The 18,669-nt window shown below is 42.7% G+C and overlaps 1 protein-coding gene across 7 annotated transcripts in view; it reads left to right on the top strand.

The window, feature by feature from the left end:
• CD58 (CD58 molecule) overlaps nucleotides 1–18,368 on the top strand; it is a 28,244-nt gene extending 9,876 nt beyond the window's left edge. For 4 of the 7 annotated variants that reach the window (XM_027730373.2, XM_039388943.1, XM_039388945.1 and 1 more), the window contains 9 exons: nucleotides 325–579; nucleotides 2,614–2,709; nucleotides 4,499–4,558; nucleotides 4,746–4,802; nucleotides 7,437–7,484; nucleotides 9,100–9,171; nucleotides 12,572–12,640; nucleotides 13,226–13,288; nucleotides 17,070–18,368. In XM_027730373.2, the coding sequence (XP_027586174.1) occupies nucleotides 325–579; nucleotides 2,614–2,709; nucleotides 4,499–4,558; nucleotides 4,746–4,802; nucleotides 7,437–7,484; nucleotides 9,100–9,171; nucleotides 12,572–12,640; nucleotides 13,226–13,284 (716 nt within the window). In that variant the 3' untranslated portion in view covers nucleotides 13,285–13,288; nucleotides 17,070–18,368. Of the gene's footprint in view, nucleotides 1–324; nucleotides 580–2,613; nucleotides 2,710–4,498; nucleotides 4,559–4,745; nucleotides 4,803–7,436; nucleotides 7,485–9,099; nucleotides 9,172–12,571; nucleotides 12,641–13,004; nucleotides 13,049–13,225; nucleotides 13,289–17,069 lie in introns of those variants that run through there. The other 3 variants (XM_039388942.1, XM_039388946.1, XM_027730376.2) reach the window with 3 other exon arrangements.
• Nucleotides 18,369–18,669: the final 301 nt, after the last annotated feature.

Below are 18,669 nucleotides of genomic sequence, written 5' to 3'. Positions count from 1 at the left end.
ATATCTGTGGCATCATCCTGTGCCCATCTACTCATCTTCACTAGCACTCTTTGGCAAATATGTTTGACCAGTGGGTATATTAGTCCTATTGACAGTGAGCCATGAGAAGGCTTGAACTAGGCATCAAAGAACCCCAAAGAGGTGGTTTACAGGTTCCTTTTAGAAACACATTTCTCTCTTGCTCATGTGTGCATGTGCACACACAAACCTTACATGAACGCTTTTGTCTCTGCGCTCTCCTGCTGCTTTTGTTGCTCCAGCCCTTGTACTGTGCTAAAATTCAAGCCAGTTTATAACTAAACTCAATGTTTTCTCTCCTTTTAGATCCCCCTTCAGAACCTAAAATAAATTACAGCATCAAGGGTGATAACCTTGTGTTAAACTGTACATCAGATTTCCAGAGGCCTGTGAATTACGCTTGGAAGCTCAGTAATGATCCACACAGCCATTGGAGCCAGGAATTTTCCATCCCTATAAAGAATATTGATGCTACCAAGAACGCTACATGTTTCATTACATTCTCACAAACGGAAAGAAGCTCTGAAATCTCTTTGATTCAATGCATTTCAGATGAAAAAGGTAATGAATGTGTCAGGTTGCAAACACAGGTCTTAGAGGCTTGGATGGGAAGCAGCATGAACTTTGTAAGATTTCTCCTGACTTCTAGGGGAGTTGGATTTAAAGAGTAAAAAGCATCAGAAGTGATTTGTCTACTAAAAGTGTGTATAAGGTTGATGGAAGGTATGAGATTGACAGTTTGATCCCCACCAATAACTGGACTGAGTAATAACAGGAGACCAACTTAAAAGATCTCTTTTGAACCTTCTGGTCTTCTGTAACTAATGCTGATGACATGTGCTCTATGTACTACTCTCCATGAATTGGAGTGAAACTGTTCAGTCATTTCAAGTGAGTTATCTAGCAGCATTAGATAAAATAATTTCTCATCTAACATCATCTGCATGAATCAATGAACATACTTCTTTCCCCCTTCACAGAGAGATATCAAAATTAGAAGAAAGAGTTTTCCTCCTGTTGCTTATTGCTTTGGGAAAGCCTTCAACTTGAGACTTGCATTTTTTTTCTTTTTTAAACAGAGTTAGAACATGTTTGGAACCATCTCTTTTGTAGAGTGTGTAAAGCAGTCCCTAACTGACACAGTTTCTCATTTCTGTGCAAAAGTAATTTTCGTGGTTTACTGGTGTAGAATTCTTCTTCCTTCACTGGAGTTCTGTGTTAGAAACTTGTTAGAAATGAGATGTGGTGGGTTGACCTTGGTTGGCTGCCAGGTGCCCTTCAGGCTGCTCTGTCACTCCCCCTCCTCTGTGGGACAGGGGGGAAAAGTAGGACAAAAGCCTCATGGGTTGAGGTAAGGTCAGGGAGAGATCATTCAGCCATTACTGTCACAGGCAAAACAGACTCAACTTCGGAAAAATTAATTTTATTTATTGTCAATCAAAATCAGAGTAGGATAATGAAAAACAAGGACAAGTCTAAAACACTTCCCCCAAACCCCTCCCTTATTCCCAGACTCAGTTTCGCTCCCAATATCTCTACCTTCCCACCCTGAGCTGCGCAGGGGGATGGGGAATGGGAGTTGCAGTCAGCTCATCACACGTTGTCTCTGCTGCTCCTTCCTCCTCAGGGGAAGAACTCCTCATACTCTTCCCCTGCTCCAGTGTGGCATCCCTCTCGCAGGAGACAGCCCTCCCTGAACTTTTCCAGTGTGAGTCCTTCCCAAGGGCTACAGTTCTTCACAAATTGCTCCTGTGTGGATCCCCCACAGGGTCACAAGTCCTGCCAGCAAAAATGCTCCAGTGTGGGCTCCTCTCTCAATGGGGCCACAGGTTCTGCGAGAAGCCTGCTCCAGCGTGGGCTTCCCATGGGGTCACAGCATCCTTCAGGCATCCACCCATTCCAATGTGGGGTCCTCCACGGGCTGCAGGTGGATCTCTGCTTCCCTGTGGACCTCCAAGGGCTGAAGGGGGACAACCTGCCTCACTATGGGGCATCATGGGCTACAGGGGAATCTCTACTCCGGCGACTGGAGCACCTCCTACCCCTCCTTCTCCACTGACCCTGATGTCTGCAGGGCTGTTTCTATCACATATTCTCAGTCCTCTTTCCCTGCTGCTATTGTCTAGCAGTTTTCCCCCTTTCTTAGATGTGTTATCCCAGAGACACTACCACGGTCACTGGTGGGCTCTGCCTTGACCAGCAACAGATCCATCTTGGAGCCAGCTGGCATTGGCTCCATGCAGCATGGGGCAGCTTCTGGCATCTAATCACAGAAGCCATCAAAACCTTGCCACACAAACCAAATACAAGATGTTTGCTGAAATTTCATTTGGCTGAAATCTGGCTCTGACTTTCATATGCCAAAAAATGGAATAGCCATTGCCTTTCAAGGGGTGATGTGCCTTCACTGAACTGAGGTACTTAACACATAACTGTGCTGGAGTTGGCTTAGGGTTTTGCTACTGACTGACTCTTGTGCATTAATTTATTGAGGCTACTTTTTAAAAAATAAATAGGCTATAAAACATACTCAGGGTTGTGTTTCTACTGAACTGTTGCTTTATAAATAACCAATCATTTTTTTTTTTTTTTAAGGATACAGCTCTCAGAAAAGAAACAGAATTATTCTTATTGTGCTTTTTTCCCTCTTTATACTGCTTCTGGGAATCCTAGTATTCCTACGCACAAGAGGTATGTAGAGCATTTCCTAATTGAGTTTTACGTGCTTCAAGATTATGCTCATCTAAGGAACTGTGGAACATATGAAAGTTTCTAACCACAGGATATTTTGTAAAAACAGTAATAGAAACAAGTACAATTTAGGCAAAGGCTAGTAGATTTGAAGGAAACGATGTACTGAACTTCCTTGCATTTGGGCACTGGGCTCTGAGTGCTGGGAAACACTGCAGTTTGCATTTGCATATTTCTCCTTCAGACTGGGTGTTTCATTTACTGTTTGTTTCTACTTACCAAGTGTTTGTAGCCTCTCCTGTTCCTACCTGAGAGTCTTTTGACAGCCCTTTTTGAGCGCATCGTAAAGCTGCCCTCAAGATCAGATTTATTGTTAGGACAGGCTTATTCCACGGCCTGTTGAATACTGAGTCTAATCTGACAACTCAGTGTGATCAACTGATAAATGGGGACTTCTGTGCCTCCTGTCAGCCTGTGTTGTATTGATGGAGGGGTATGGACAGATGCTCACAGATCATTATGATCGGCAAAATGTCAGCTTTATTAGAAGAAAGACACCTTATATACTGCTTATGACACTCAGACGTGTGTTTCTTGTTCACACAAGATTGGATACATAAGGAAAACGTACTTTGTTGTACAGTGCTAATTGGATAACAACAGGTGTCCATAGGAGATGAGAAAACTTGTTCACCTGCCAAAAACTCCTCCTTGACTTTGGCAGAAAGCCTCTTTTGTTCTAGCCTCAAGGCTGAAGCCATTTTAAGTACGCAGTTAGTTTTACTGTTCACACCCAAATATGCCAAGGCAATACTCATGGAAATGCAATGGAAATCGTTCACGCAATTTCAATACACCAGCAGTGTTGCCATCATCTTGGAGTTCCGTATCTCCTGCTGTCACCTTTTTGGGTTAATGTGTCAGTTTGTCTTCTGGTTTGAAAAAGAGGTGCACACCTCTTTGTGTTTGAGAGGGTTCCAAACAGGAATACATTTCTTCATCCTATGCATGCTCTGCATGGAAAATTCCTGTTGGCTTCCGGATGGGGTGGCTGTAGGGTGAGGAGTATGGGGAAGGACTAATTGATGATATTCTTGAGGAAGGCTCTGATCAGAACTTAAACAGATATATATGTTGTATGTGGGCCTTATGTTTTCCTGCTCATTCTCCATTTAGTTGGCATGGAATCATAAACTAGGTTGGAAGATATCTCTGGAAATTTCATCCAACTTGCTGCTCAAAGCACGACCAACTTCAAAGCTAGATCAGGTTGCTTAAGGCCTCGCCCAGGCAAACTGAATAGTTCCAAGGATGGAAATTCCCCAGTCTCTTTCAGCATGCGTTTAATTGCTTGTAACTGGCCATCAGATAGAATCAAAACAATTCTGTTACTTCCCTTGAGACAATGAAGGTTTGAATATGCTAGAAAAGAAACTTTTTATACCTTGGTAGGATAAGCAGTGCACAGGGTAACAGCAAAAGAGATTTGCTGATTTAAGTACAAGACTCAGAATCATAAATTAAACTCTACCTTAGATTTGATTAGATGTGTTCTGACTTCTTGTTGCAAGAGGCCCATTCTGTTTATCTTTGCCCCAAAACTATATTTCATTCTTTGTTCTTTGTCCAAGTCAAGTATTCAGTTGCATGTTCTCAGTGAATTTTTTTTTTTTCTTTTTTTGGTTTGGGGATAGGGGAGGGGATGGAATGAATGGAGGCTGTCAATGAGTTTCCAAAGAAACTTTATTTCTGAGTCATTTCTCCAGGTGTTCTGTTTGTTTGGGTGCAGGTAGAGATAAATTCGAAAGAGGAAGAGTTGCTCAGAAGAACAGTCCAGTGCATGGCTCAGGTAAGACAGTGTCACAGATGTCTGGAAATCAGATCGTTGCTTTCGTTTGGTCTAGGCTTGTCAGTTTTTATTCTGTGTCAGTATAGTCTTTCATTGAGAGAGGTAAAGGAGTAAGTTTTCTTAGAGTATACTTATTTTTTTCTAGTGACTAGTACATACTTTCTAAAATAAATAAATTTCATTATAGGAGAACGTGAGCAACTTTTCTCTATGGACAACCAGGAACACCGTAACTCAGACAGAGGTAAGAAACCTGTATTGCTGTATTAATGTTTTTGGACATCTGCTATTGTTTGGAGCAGGGACTCTGATTTGCTCTTTACTTTTTTGCAGGATCTAAGCTTTTGAATTGATTTTCAGTGTGGGCACATGTAGACTCAAAGTCTCAGCTGAGGTCCAATATGGGATAATTATAGGAACCTGCACTTAGTGAATGTGTTAGTGGGGCTGGCAGAGTTACAGACAGTGAATCACCTCAGATTTCCCTGGTCAGCAGCTGTCTTTGGAGATGAATTCTCTCTCAAACAGTGAAGAACTGGGGCTGATTTACATGCTGAAATGAGGTTAATATTATCTGTCTCTTTTATTCTTACATGCTTGTGCAGTCTACAACTTCCTCGTGAGGGGAAGAGGAGGGACAGGCACTGATCTCTTCTCTGTGGTGACCAGTGACAAGGCCTGAGGGAATGGCCTGAAGTTGTGTCAGGGGAGGTTTAGGTTGGATATTAGAAAAGAGTTCTTCACCCAGAGGGTGTTTGGGCACTGGAACAGGTTCCCCAGGGCAGTGGTCATAGCACCAAGCCTGACAGAGTTCAAGAAGTGTTTGGATGATACTCTCAGACTTTTGGGGATGGTCCTGTGCAGGGCTAAGGGTTGGACTCAATGATCTTTGTGGGTCCCTTCCAACTCAGCATATTCTGTGATACAAAATTCTTTGAGAAATTTGGTTAATTATTTTCCTAAACTTTTCTAAGTATTCATATCAAGTGTTTAGGGCTGAATATGAATGTGATGCATTGCTTATTCCCAGTGTTCCCCATGGAAATTTCTTATCAAATAAGACTAGCAGGAGTTTGCTGTTCATTTAGCTTGGCACGTTGTTAGTCTGGTGTGCAGAACTATGGTCCTTGCTTTTGGTGAGTGATTCTGGAGCATGCTTGCACCCGTTGGGTCAAGCTGCAGTTGTCTCCTTTGCCTTCTCTAACCCCTTGCAGTTGTTTCAGAAAAAAAATCTTTTAGCAGTATGTTTGATTGACTCTTACTCCATTTTGCAGGCCTGCCTTCTTCTTGTAACAGCCAGGATGAGGGAAGGAGACAGTCAGTGGAGGAACTTCTCACCTCTGTTAGTTGCCAGTCTGTTCCCCACCCGTGGTTTATTTCTGTGATGCTCTTCTGCAGGCAGTACAGAGTCTTAGTGTTCTGCATTCCTGTCTTCCTGCCCAGATCTTCACTTGTGCTTCTGCTGTCCATTCTAATCTGCATTGGGTTTTTTTGTTTGTTTTTTTTCTTGGTGTTTTGTTTGGGTGGTTTTGGTTGTTTGTTTGTTTGTTTGTTTGTTTTTTATTTCTCTTTTTATTTGCTGCAATATTATTCTGTTCTCTGGCTTCTGGGTCTATGTGTTGGAGTATGGAAATTGCTCCATACGGTGAGCAGAGAAGGAAGGGGACAACTCCTTTGGTCTGTGCTCCTTTCATAAGGGTGAATTTGGCTAACGTGTTCCAGCTTTAACGTGTATGATTCTTGTTGCCAGGACCTGTGGTCTGTTTTTAGGAACTAAACTAAATTAAACCCCCAAACAGTTAAGCAGATTAGGGAGAACAGGGGAAGACTATTGAAAAACACTTTATTACGAGACCAAACACTGTTTCAGTGGGGAATGGTCAAAGCTCCCACCATCAGGTGCAGGGTCAAGTGCCCTGTTGGAGTGTTCTGGTGTTGAATTAACAGTGTCTTCATGTGGGATACTCGGTCTGGTATCTCACATGAGCTGCTGCAGTCAGCATCCTGGAGCAGGATGTTTCTTGAATTGCAAACTACTGTGTCGCTTTGCAGAGGTTTTCTTTATACTTGATCTAATTTCTTGATTTGTTCTTTAATTTAATTTCCAAAGTTTCTTAATGCTTTTATAGTTTGGAGATTTAAAAAATGTGATGGTGAAGAGCCTGGAAAAGCTGCTACAGGTAGAGAGGTAGCACTATGAAAGCAAGGGCTTGGATTTTTTTTGTCGTTGGGTTTGTTTGGGATTTTGTCCTCCCTTTTTACCTCCCTTATGAGCTGTTTAGCAGAATTTTAAGTAAAAAACTTCATTTGATATTCTCAAACATTTGTTAAAGCTGTGGTTCTAGCCCATGGTTCAGAGATCACTAAAGTCTAGAGACTATGGGTGAATCTGAAGGTTAAAAAAGAAAAACCCAAGCCCCCCAAACCCCCTCATTTTGGTACTGCACTTAAATTTGCTTTAGAATGCTCCTATTAGAGGTTCTTTAAGTTCTACAGAGAGAAAGAGTTTAAAGTCACAGTGTTAGTGCAACACATAAATGAAGTAAAAAAGCAAATGTATATTATCGTCTCTTCTCTCTGACTTTTTATGGCAAATCTGCAGCTTTATCACCTTAAGTAAACTGACTTGAAAAAGATTTTGTAAAGCTGTAGGCATAAGTATAGACAGTGTTGGTCATGGTCTGGGACCTTAAGTGGTTGCTGGAGGAAAGTTGAAATTAATTGTGAGTCCTTTAGGTGGCATAACATACTGGTTCTCAGAAGTATCTGCTAAAAGTGTTATAAATGAAGTTTTCACTTTAAGACTGAGTTGCACGTTTTGCAGACTACTGTGCTGTCTCCATACATATTTCTAAAAAGGATTTCTGTTTCCTTGCAGCTATATTTTCACAGCCTGTTCATTGTGAGAATGAAAGGCCTGAAGCAGGTAACAAGTGAGATGATGCCCTAAAACAGGAGAACTTGGAGGGAGGAAATAATTTTGTACATGGCCTTTTGCAGTCCTAAACATATTAGCATGTTCTCAGTATAGAGTTTACCATTCCCCTGTTGACCTAGAAGGACCTGTTGTCTTAGGAACAGTAAATGTGGATGGGTAGATCACTAGATGAGAAGTCAAAAAGACCTGGAACCTTGTGTTTGGTAAACAGCACAAAGCAAATACCTTCTTGGGGCTTCACCTTCCCTTTTGATACGATGAGACTGATGCTGCATGCTGTGTTTGGAAACCACCTCACCACTTCCATTGTGGGAAGAAGAACTAAGCGTATATGAGGGAACCCCTTTTTATAGTAAATAAGCAAATTACCCTTTTGTCTAATGTCACATTTTATTTGCAGGCAAAAGAGTGCAAGGGTATTTTCATAGGATATCATGATGAGTAGGTGGGCTTTGCTTTCTGATGGAAAGAAACCCTCAAACAGGACCTGAGACAATAAAATGCTCCGGCTTCAAAGCTTTGTGTTGATGGCAAATAGATCAGCACACCAATTTAGAGATGGGATGCTTCCAAACTTGCAAAATTCTTATTTGGGATTTACAGCAGGCTTCTTTCCTTAGAGAAGCACCATTTTTAGATGCAGTATCTTTCACTTGCTTTTTTATGCTCTAGGACAGTCTTTTGACTTCATTCATCTGGCAGTTAAGCAGAGCTCCAGTTTTGTTTTCTTAATACAGTCAGTGTAAATTCCAAGGAAATTTGGGGACCTGTATTTTTTCTAAAAGTTCTTTTTACTCAAAAGGTTAGGGAAATTGATCATTATTGTTCAAGTCAGAAAAAAAATGTGGTTTTTTTTCCCAGTCTGTTGCACTACTGATTCATTCACTCACTAACTCTTCCACCATTTTCCACAAGTAGCTGATAATAAGGGGGTTGGAGAAGGCAGAATTTTTTCCTATTAATGAAAAAATCCCTAATGCTGACAGTAAGGAAAAGGAAACCCAGAACCCCCTGGGTTTTGCTGCTTATTCTCCCTGCATGAGTTGTAATGGGTGTAGAACAGCTTTCTTCATATGAAGAAACAGGGATTGTGTAGCTGATGGTGAAGGTGTGGTGCACTGTGGGATTGTCTTATCACTTGTGTAACTTTTTCTACATACATAGACGTGGATATAGGAGAAGGAGGTTTATTTTATGCCTGTCTTAAAGTAGAAAGGAGGGAAACATACAGTTCAGGCAAAAGAGAATCAGATCCATAGATAAAGGTTGTCAGTTTGGACACTAGAGGAATTAAAGAAAATAAAATACTTTATTTTGTAGCACTATATAGTGGGAACATCATGAAGGGGAGTTAGTGCACCTCTGCACTAAGGACACCCTGCAGCACTTAAGTAACAGGCAGTCACTGCTCTACTGATGGGAAATAGTAGGCAAGGCTATGATGTTCTCTGAAGTATGTGTACAAAGAAATTTTAAACAGAGCTTCTGCTGATAGCAGCTGCTGAGCCCTGGGCAGCACAGGGCAGTGACCTGTGCTGGTGAGGGGGAAAAGCAATGGAGTGTGCTCCTGAGGGACTGAAGCTATACTCTGATCTCTTTTCAGACAGAGAATTGAACAAGGAGGACAGCGCCCTGAAAAACGAGCAGACAGTTAACAATGGTGTAAATAAGGAAGGTAAGTGCCTGTTCTGTGGAGCAGTCAGTGATACTGACCCAGTAGGCAAAGAGGCCAGGATCCCATCGTAGAATCACAGAATATGCTGATTTGGAAGGGACCCATCAGGATCATCGAGTCCAACTCCTGGCCCTGCACAGGACACCTCAAGAGTCGCACCAAGTGCCTGAGAACATTGTCCTTAACCCTAGCCCTAACCCTCCCTGCCCTTGAGGAGTTGACAGTTCCTTCCAGTTTGGTATTTGTTGTCAGCTTGGAGTTGAAGGCTCAGAGTGACTTCTATATAATGCTTCCTAGTGGAAGTATTGGGTGGGATTGTGCCATGAACACTGTGCAGTTTCAGGAGAAGAGTTAACCAGCTTTCAGGCTGTAGTTAAGGTCAGAGTGACTCCTGTATTTTTATCACCTTTAGAAATAACCCCAGCAGAGCATAAGGACTTGAAGGGTGTATATTTGGGAGATGATTGAGATTTAAAAAAAGAAATAAAAAAAAATAGTCCCAGTCAGAGTGAGATGAGAATACAGATCAAGTGACAGTCCCTGCTAAGGGCTGGCTTCTGTTTAATGCTGCCTGTTGGGAGTTCTCTGCAAGGAGGCCCTCATTTCTCCAGTGTGTGCACATGAAGCACTTAAGTGAGGAACAGGAATTGATGTAACCAAGAGGAAGGTTTGCCAAGGGGAAGCTTGATTTGGAGAGATTCTTTATGAAATGTAGTCAGGCTGTCCTTCATTGTGTCTGGTGGAAGACAGTACTCTCTGTGTCTGTCTGTCTTCAACCTCCCTGACATCTGCTTGAAAGGCAACACAACAATTCAAGCTGTCAGGAAGATTTCTGAGCAGCATCAGGGACAACTTCACACAGGATACTGCATGTGCTAGCAAGGGGTGGGGTACAGCTGTATCTGCTCCTCATTTGCAGAGAAGGATTGGATGGAGACTGATCACAAATGGCTGCCTTGGCTGTAGTGACCAAGAAACAGCTCTAGATACTGAGAGGAGTGGAGAAAGTGAACATCAGAGTACAGGCCCTGTGCTTACAGAGAGCAGATTTCCACTTATTCAGGAAGAGAGTAGGCAGGATCTTGTGGGAGACAGTTCTGAAGAGCAAAGGAGCTCAAGAGAGCTATCAAGCCTTTAAGGAGGACTTTCTCCAAGCAGGAGCACAGGCCATGCTGATGGTCAGGAAAACAGGAAAATCAGAAAATCATCTTGGCTAATCAGGGAGCTCCTGACAGGGTTCCAGTGCAAAAATTGCTTATGCTCAATGTGAAGGCAGGGACAGACTACAGTGGAGGAATTTAGGAACACTACCTAGGCAGGTAAGCAGGATATTAGGAAAGCCAGAGGTCAGGGAGGCTTGAAACCACTATGGAATGTCCATTATAATGAGAACATCTGCTGTTAAGTTGTCTTTAAAAGAATAAACAACAAAAATGTGGGCCTTTGTTGACCAGGAGATTGATGTAGAGCTCTCTAATGCTGATGAAGTCTAGGTTAGGTGAGCAGACAGTGAGTTGGACTGAAAACTGGGTGGGTTGCTGAGTTCAGAGGGCTGTGATCACTGAGTTCAGAGGGATGGTATGAAGTCTAGTTGGAGACCAGTATATAGTAGTGTGCTTCAGAGGTCCATACTGGGTCCAGTCCTCTTTAACATCTTCATTAATGATGAAGGTCAGTCAGGCTCACTTTCATCCCTGGGAGAATCCTGGGACAAATTTTCTTGCAATGTGTTTCTGGTCAGAGAAGAAAGCTGGAGATTGGGGAGTACGTGTAAGTTGCAGATGTCCAAGTTGTCAGCCTTTTGTGGATGAAATTACTAGATTTGCAGATGAGGGAAGAACAATGGGTGTCATATACCTTGACTTTAGCAAGGCTTTTTATGCAGTGTCCCCAGCATTGTTGGAGTCCTAAGCTGGGATATCCTAGTCTGAAGTGATGTCTATCTACATGGGTAGAAAAACTGCCAGCTTCTCAAGCCTGCAGGTCGTGGTTAATGGTTTGTACTCTACATGGATGCCAGTGGCAAGTGGAATACTGCAGAGATCTGTATATTTTGGTGATCTGGACAAGGGAGAGAAAACAGTGTCATGGAGTTTATAGATGACAGCAAAATGTGCAGTGCAGTCAATCAGTATAAGGGCAGAGTAAAGGGCTGTGTAAACCTTACGAAATTCTGCAGGAGCCACGCAAAGTCCTGCACTTGGATGGACCAACACCCTACACTCGTGCAGGCTGAGGAGCAGCTCTGCTGAAAGGTACCTGTGAGTCCTAATGGGCACTACACAATGAGTCAACAGTGCTCCCTGGAAGCAGAGAAGGCTGAGAGCATCCTAGGCTGTTCTAAGGAGTGCCAGTGGATTGAAGAAAGTGGTTATTTTCACTTGTCACTTGTTAGATGGCACGTGAAGTATTGCATCTAGTTTGTGGCCCACCCAGTGCTGGAAGAGTGCCACCAGGCTGGAGCACAATTCCTCCTCTGAGAGGAGGCTGAAGAAATTGAACTTGTTCAACCCTAGAGAAGAGCAGGCTTTCAGGCTACTTAACAGCACTGCCAATACCTATGGGGATGTTGATAAGAAGGCTGAGCCACCGTGTTTACTAAGGTGTATTAGCAGGGTATCAAGGTAATGGTCCAAAATTGAAGCAGTAGAGATTCTATGTGGATATGATGAAAAAGATTTCTGTCTCTAAGTATAACTAATCACTAGGACAGTCTACACAGGGTCATCATGGAGTTTCTACCACTGAAGGTTTTTAAGACCTGATTGGAGAAGGTCTTGAGCGGCCTGTCTGTTTGTCCTATGTGTTGTTTGTCTTATGAATTTCTTTTTGTCTTATGAGTTGTGCCTGGTGACTCATCTCTGGCACGGTCCGAGGAGGAGGGGTGTGGGACCGTGACACTGCACAAAGAGGTCCGAGCGAGGTAGAAGGTGCAATGGCAGTGAAAGTGTGCGGGGTTTATATAAGCTCTGGCGTAGAAGGGGCCAGAAAATGGGGTGGAGCATGAGACGGACAACCAGGGAAATGAATAGGAGTAGGGACTCAGGAGAAGAGGGAGGAACTGGGAAGAAAGGACGAATGGTAGCTCTCTCCTCACTGCAGCTTCTTCAGCCGATCAGAGGGACAAGCATGGAAGCAGGGAGAGGCATGTCTGGGCACGCCCGGGCAGTTACAACTGTAGGGGTAACATACAATGCACATATTTAAAACCACATAATAACTGTAAAGTCCATATAATAAAGTCTTTTTTCAATTGCTGTATATCTTTTTCCACGCCTGGAACCGTTCCCACTGTGATTCTTGCTCCTCCACACATCTCTAAGCAATGACTGACACCACTGTGAAGTTAAGCAGTGAGATACTCCTGAGAGCTGTAGCTCTACTGTGATCTCTTTTTCAGAACTGTCTGCCATGCAGAGCAGCACCCTGAGATCCAAGTGTGCAGTTGATGATGGTGTAACTGAGGAAGGTGAGTGCCTGTTCAGAGATGGGAAGCTGCCCTGGGGGGAAAAGTGTTGGTTTTTGGTGTTAGCTGATGATGTTGGCAACATGTTGAGTTGTAACTAGCAACTCAGTCTTAGGCAATAGAGTCATAGCTTGAAACTGAGCAAGGCAGGGGACTGTAGTTGTCTTCTGACCTCTGTGCATACGTCTTTAATGAGAACATTAGCATGCTGGCCTACCATGCAGATGGCTATGGCATAATTGAAGGCAGTAAGTGCCTGTACTGTGGAACAGTCTTTGTTCATTGTGACTTTTGCCTAGTGCTTCCTGATGTGCAGTTATGGGTGGCACCATGGGTGCTGAGTGCCTCCCGTGCTTGGCTTTCGCAGGATCTGTAAAGGATCATGAAGACAGTGCAGAGTCAAGTATGGAGGTGAGAGGGGAGGCGTTGAATGGTGGTCCCATGGGGATGGGGCATGTTGGCCAGGGTTATTATTCATGCCAAATGAATGTCCCAGATCTCAATCAGATTATCCTTGATCCATCTGGGCCAGAGAGGCAGAGTGTTGTGAGGGCCAGAATTGTCTGAGTATTGCCTTTGTGCTTGCAGAACTGACGCAGGTTGCAGAAGGTGGAAATGAGGAGCACCTGAACAACTCTCCCAACTAAGAAGGTATGTGAGAGTGAAGCTTCCTGTGTCTTGGAAGAGTGTTCTGACCGGCACAGAGGTTGGGAGTGGCAATGCTGGGTCAGGCTGTGTATGACTCTCTGACCCCTTTATACTCAGGTAGAAAACAAGAGTGAGAATTAGTAGGAGGGAAGTGGCGTGTGTGTGGTGGGCATGTTCCTGTGTGATATGTGATAGGGAATCAGATGTTTGTGATGGAAGTGTACAGAAGACTGGTCAATTTAGCCAGTTTAGAATCACAGAATGGTTTGGTTTGGAAGGGACCTTTAAGATCGTCTAGTGCCAGCCCCCCTGCCATGAGCAGGGAACATTCCACTAGATGGATTACTCAGAGCCCCATCCAACCTGGCCTTGGACACCTTCAGGAATGGGGCATCCACAGCCCCTCTGATCAACCTGTTCCAGTGCCTCATCACCCTCATAGTAAAGAATTTCTTCCTAATATCTAATCTAAACCTACCCTCTTTGAGCTTAAGGCCATTCCCCCTTGTCCTGTCACTCCATGCCTTTGTGAAAAGTCCTTCTCCGACCTTCTTGTAAGCTGGAAGATACTGGAATGCTTCTACAAGGTCTCCCCAGAGACTTCCCTTCTCCAGGCTGAACAGCCCCAACTCCCTCAGCCTGTCTTCATAGGAGAGGTGTTCCAGCCCTTTGATCATCTTAGTGGCCCTCCTCTGGACTTGTTCCAACAGGTCCAGGTTTTTTCTTGTGTTGGGGGGCCCAGAGCAGGACTCAGTTTAAAACTGCAGGATTGACTGTTACTGATATTGATTAATAACTCACCTCTTGCTCATGCTTGCACTTTGACTTTATTCCATGCCTTAACAAGTGATAAAGGCTTATAGTCTGAGGAGTCAGTAAGGCAGTATGTTTATTGCCCTCAATAGATGGATTCAAAGTCCAGCAATGGTTCTTAGTACCATCTTAGTCCATGTAAGCTTTGCAGACACACCAGCAGTGAGAAAGTTCTATTACATATTTATGCACAGTTTTGCTTAGAATCACAGAATGGTGTGGTTTGGACTTCTGAAAAAATCTTACACAACTGCAGTGAAATTACTTCTAAGCAGATCACGCACTTCAACTATACCCTTGGGAAATTGAGACATTCACAGTTATTGATGGCAGATGATTTCAGTTCTCCATGCTGCCATTGAATCTGCCAGGTTGAGGAAATTACTTCTGTGTTTACTACCTGGCTGTCACAAGGATCAAAGACTTTGAGATCTAGCACCATGCTATAGCTTCAACTCATCTGTCTGGAAACTTCCTGTTTCACAGATAGGAATTTTGGATTTTTTACAGATAAGTCTTCAGTGTGATTTTCTGCTATGCTACCAGGTGCTTTGGAAGCCAAAATTAGAGTGTAGTCATTGCTCTCTTAGTCATATGGTTTAGTTTTAGGTAGTCCCAAGAGAAGCAGGGAGTCGGACTTCATGATCCTTACAGATGCCTTCCAACTTGAGATTGGTTTTGTCTCCAAACTGATTAACTGAGACACCAGAAACTTCTTCTTTTGAAATTTTTTTATCTGACTTAAATGTTGAAAAAGAAAATTTAAGAAGTTTTTAAAAAATGTGTACTATAAGCTAGTGTGTATCAAAGCATTTTTATTTGTTAAGAAATTAAGTTTGCAGATTGACTGTGAATGATTTTTCTTTCCTGGAAGGAAAAGGAAAGATGTTGTTTTATCTGTCACGCAGTCCTTATTTGAATGGTGTAACTATGAGTATCTCATACTGGTTTCTGCTTTTTGTGTTGTAGATCAATGTCCCCAAACTTTTTTGATGGTGCACCACATCAATAAAATACTTTGAACATATACACACAATTTATACATATTTATTTATAAATGATATATGATTACTACCATAATTATTATATGCATTCTAAAATATGCACAAAAAATTAAAAATTATAGGGATGAAATAAACAGTGTTTTTAATTTTTAAATTTTATTAATGGTGCAAAAATATTTTTTTCCTGCACCACAATGGATTGCCTTGTACACACCCACTTTGGAGCCTGCTGATGCAGATAATCCATTTAAAGATTCTCAAAAGGCACAGTGATGTGGAAGCAAGTGGCACCTTACTGCTGCAGAGTTTTTTGTTCTGCCAAGTTTGATACTTCTGTTGAATTACCAGCCAAGCAATCACATTCTGATATTTGCTGAAAACAATGCTGAAAAGGGAAAAAAATCTCTGAATGTGAAGAAACATGGATAAGTGGAAGGGTGGGTGGGAGGCAGTTAGGACTAAGTATAAGAAACCTGACTCTGTGATGTGGACAAAGCTGCTGATGAAACCATTTTGAAACAAGGAAGCAGACTTGAAACAGGGCTGTACAACTGTAGAGGAAGCTGTGACGTCTCCTAATAACTGAGTCATATCCTGTTAGTTACCAAGGAGTAATACTGAAGACCAAATGAAGTAAGTCAGCGTATTATTCCTGGCCTGTGTGGTGTGCTGCTTTGCACAGGCTGTGTACTTGGCTGAACTGTGCCCCTGTGTCACACTTAAAGGTTTAACATCTGAAATGGTTTTGTTGTTACATCGTGCCAAGACGTCAGATATAGCTGTGCCTGCTTTAGTGCTGTTTGCGAGCCATGTGAGAACAGAACATTTTGCATGGTTTGTGGGAAGTATGAAACCTGATGCTTAAGACCACAACTATAAAATGAGAGAACCCTTTTTCATGTTTAGACCCTCTCACTGCATAGACACAAGGAAGTATTTCACACACACCCACATCTGCCCCAGCTGGCATTTTGGTCGTGTTCTTTAGTCTTGTCATCAAGCTGGCATAAGTCAGCTGAAGGTAAAGCAGTAAACCTGCTTGGATTTTAAACATAGAAATCACAAAAATACTTCAGGCTTATCTAGGAACACTGTGAGGACCAGACTAGGGACATCTGTTTTTTTCCTCTTTGTCTACAGAGATAAGTATCATATGTTACCATTATCTTATCCTAGGTTGGAGTGATGCTGAGCTAGAGGTTAGTGAGAGGGGCGGATAGTGCTATCAAAATAGAAGCAAAGACTGAAGGGCATAGTGCCTTGGCACATCCAGGTGGTTGCTCTTATAGAGTTGCTGTGTGTGCACCAAGGTGGAAACACCGATGTAAGCGGGCTTGTGTGTGCTTCATTGGAAATCAGCCTGGTTAGAGGTTGATGCATGTTGTGTGTGGTGAGTTAGGTTGGGCACGTAGTATTGGACTTGCTGGATGCTAACTTCCTGTACTGTAACTTCCCTTTGCCTTCAGTTTCCTCCTTGTCAAATAAGAGCTGTATTTGCAATTGTCAAAAGAGAAAACTCCAAAAGCACTTGGCATATACTGTGTGGAAGAAATAGCAGCAGCATCACGTGCATGTGTGATGCATGACTGATACTGACATTACAGGCATAAAACCTTTGCATAGAAGTGGTCTTAATTGCCTGGTTGTGTGATCCAAAGTCACCAAATCAGAACAGCTTCACAGATTACCAGCTTAGCAGGTGGCCAGCAGTAAGTAATAAATGTTCTTAACATGTTCCAGTTGCAGAGGAACATGTCTAATCATAAACAGATAATTTGGGTAAAATATCTAGTGGCTATCAGATACCATGGGTCACATGGCTGCTCTAATTGATTATTGTAAGTCATGTGACAGTGTCTTCACACTTTAGTAGTATTTAAAGCTTGCAGTATTCTCATATAATTTCTTAAATTTCTAGAAGAAAAGACAGTAATTTACCTGTGTGCTTTCTTATTTTTTTGTTTCAGATCTTAAATCATAAGCAAATAATTGCTTTTTGGAGCAAAGAAAGATGGAAGAGAAGCTGTAAAATTCAGTGGTGAAGAAGCTGCTACCTCTTCCCTTGAAGGTCTTCCACATGCAATGAAGTTATCAGAGCTTCATAAAGAACCACTTTGAAGACTAGTTGAGCAGTTTCCAGTGCCTATTTTTCTTTTCTCAAAAGGGACAGCCTCCTTTTCTAGTGTTACTGTGTGAAGATAAATAGGCTGAATCATGGAAGAAGTCTTTTGGGTTGTTTTGTATGCAGTTTTTAGTGCTCTACTAACACAGAATGTAAGAGCTAAGGCCTAACTGCTCGGCTTTCTATGCAATTTTTGATCAGTACCTTTTTATAGTCAGAAGAAAGACAGCTCATCCTTCAGCAGACCCAGATGGATGGAAGTTGCATTTTTTTCTAGTCTTGGTTATGCAACAAGAACTCAGTGCTCCAGACAAAGCTGTCTCCTGGAGTTGGCAGAAGCCTGGCAAACTGATCATCTCATGACAGTGGTTATTTGTGATTAAACTACATTTCAGTTTGTTGTTGCACTGGAACAAAGTTGCACTACTATTAGCAGTGGTTTATTTTTTATCTAAAGCTTTTTATAATTTTTGCATGTTGTTACCTTTCATCTTTCTCCTTGTTTCAACTTATGCCCATTATCTTCCATTCTCCCAAGTGGAACTACTGTCTCCATCTTCTTGATGATCAGTTTAATGATCAGTAAGTATGGGAAGGATGCTGCTAGTACCCTCCTAAAGCCTACTCTTCTCCAGGCTTGAACAAGTACAGTGCCTTCAGCTTCTCCTTCTTTGCAGGACAAGTACTCTGACCATCTTGGTAGCCCTTCACTGAACTTGCTCCAATTTAATTGATCTCTGCCTTCTTGAAGGGGTCCAGTGCAGTATTCTAAATGCAGTCTAATCAATGTGTGCTGAGTAGAGGAGGATAATCTCTACTCTCAATCTACTGGCTAAGCTCCTGTTAATACAGACCAGGATGCTGTTGTCTGCCTTTGCTGCCAGGGAACACTGCTGGCTCATGTTCTACTTGCTGCTTATTGATGTCCCTCTGCTTCTTTTCAACAGAACTGCTCCCCTGCCAGCCACATCCTGGCTTGTATTATTGCAAGTGGTTCCTCTTTCCAAGAGCTTTACATTTGTCCTTTTTTAATTTTAACCTGTCTAGGTCTCTCTGCCGGGCAGTCCTTTAGTATGGTGAGGCATTGGTGAGGCCACACCTGGAGTACCATGTCCAGTTCTGGGCCCCTCAGTTCAGGAAGGATATTGAGGTCCTGGAGCAGGTCCAGAGGAGGGCACCTAGGCTGGTGAAGGGACTCAAGCACAAGACCTATGAGGAGAGGCTGAGGGAGCTGGGGCTGTTCAGCCTGGAGAAGAGGAGGCTCAGGGGAGACCTTATCACTCTCTACAACTCCCTGAAAGGAGGTTGTAGCCAGGTGGGGGTTGGTCTCTTTTCCTAGGCAACTATCAGCAAGACAAGAGGGCATGGTCTCAAGTTGTGCCAGGGAAGGTTTAGGTTAGATATTAGAAAGAATTGCTTTACAGAGAGGGTGATCAGACATTGGA

This window comes from Pipra filicauda, unplaced genomic scaffold, assembly GCF_003945595.2.
Source record: "Pipra filicauda isolate LSUMZ 115617 unplaced genomic scaffold, ASM394559v2 scaffold69_size3009148_pilon, whole genome shotgun sequence".
Taxonomy (NCBI): Eukaryota; Metazoa; Chordata; class Aves; order Passeriformes; family Pipridae; genus Pipra; species Pipra filicauda.
Note: the sequence above shows the minus strand (reverse complement) of the source record. Positions and strands in the feature narration are given on the sequence as shown.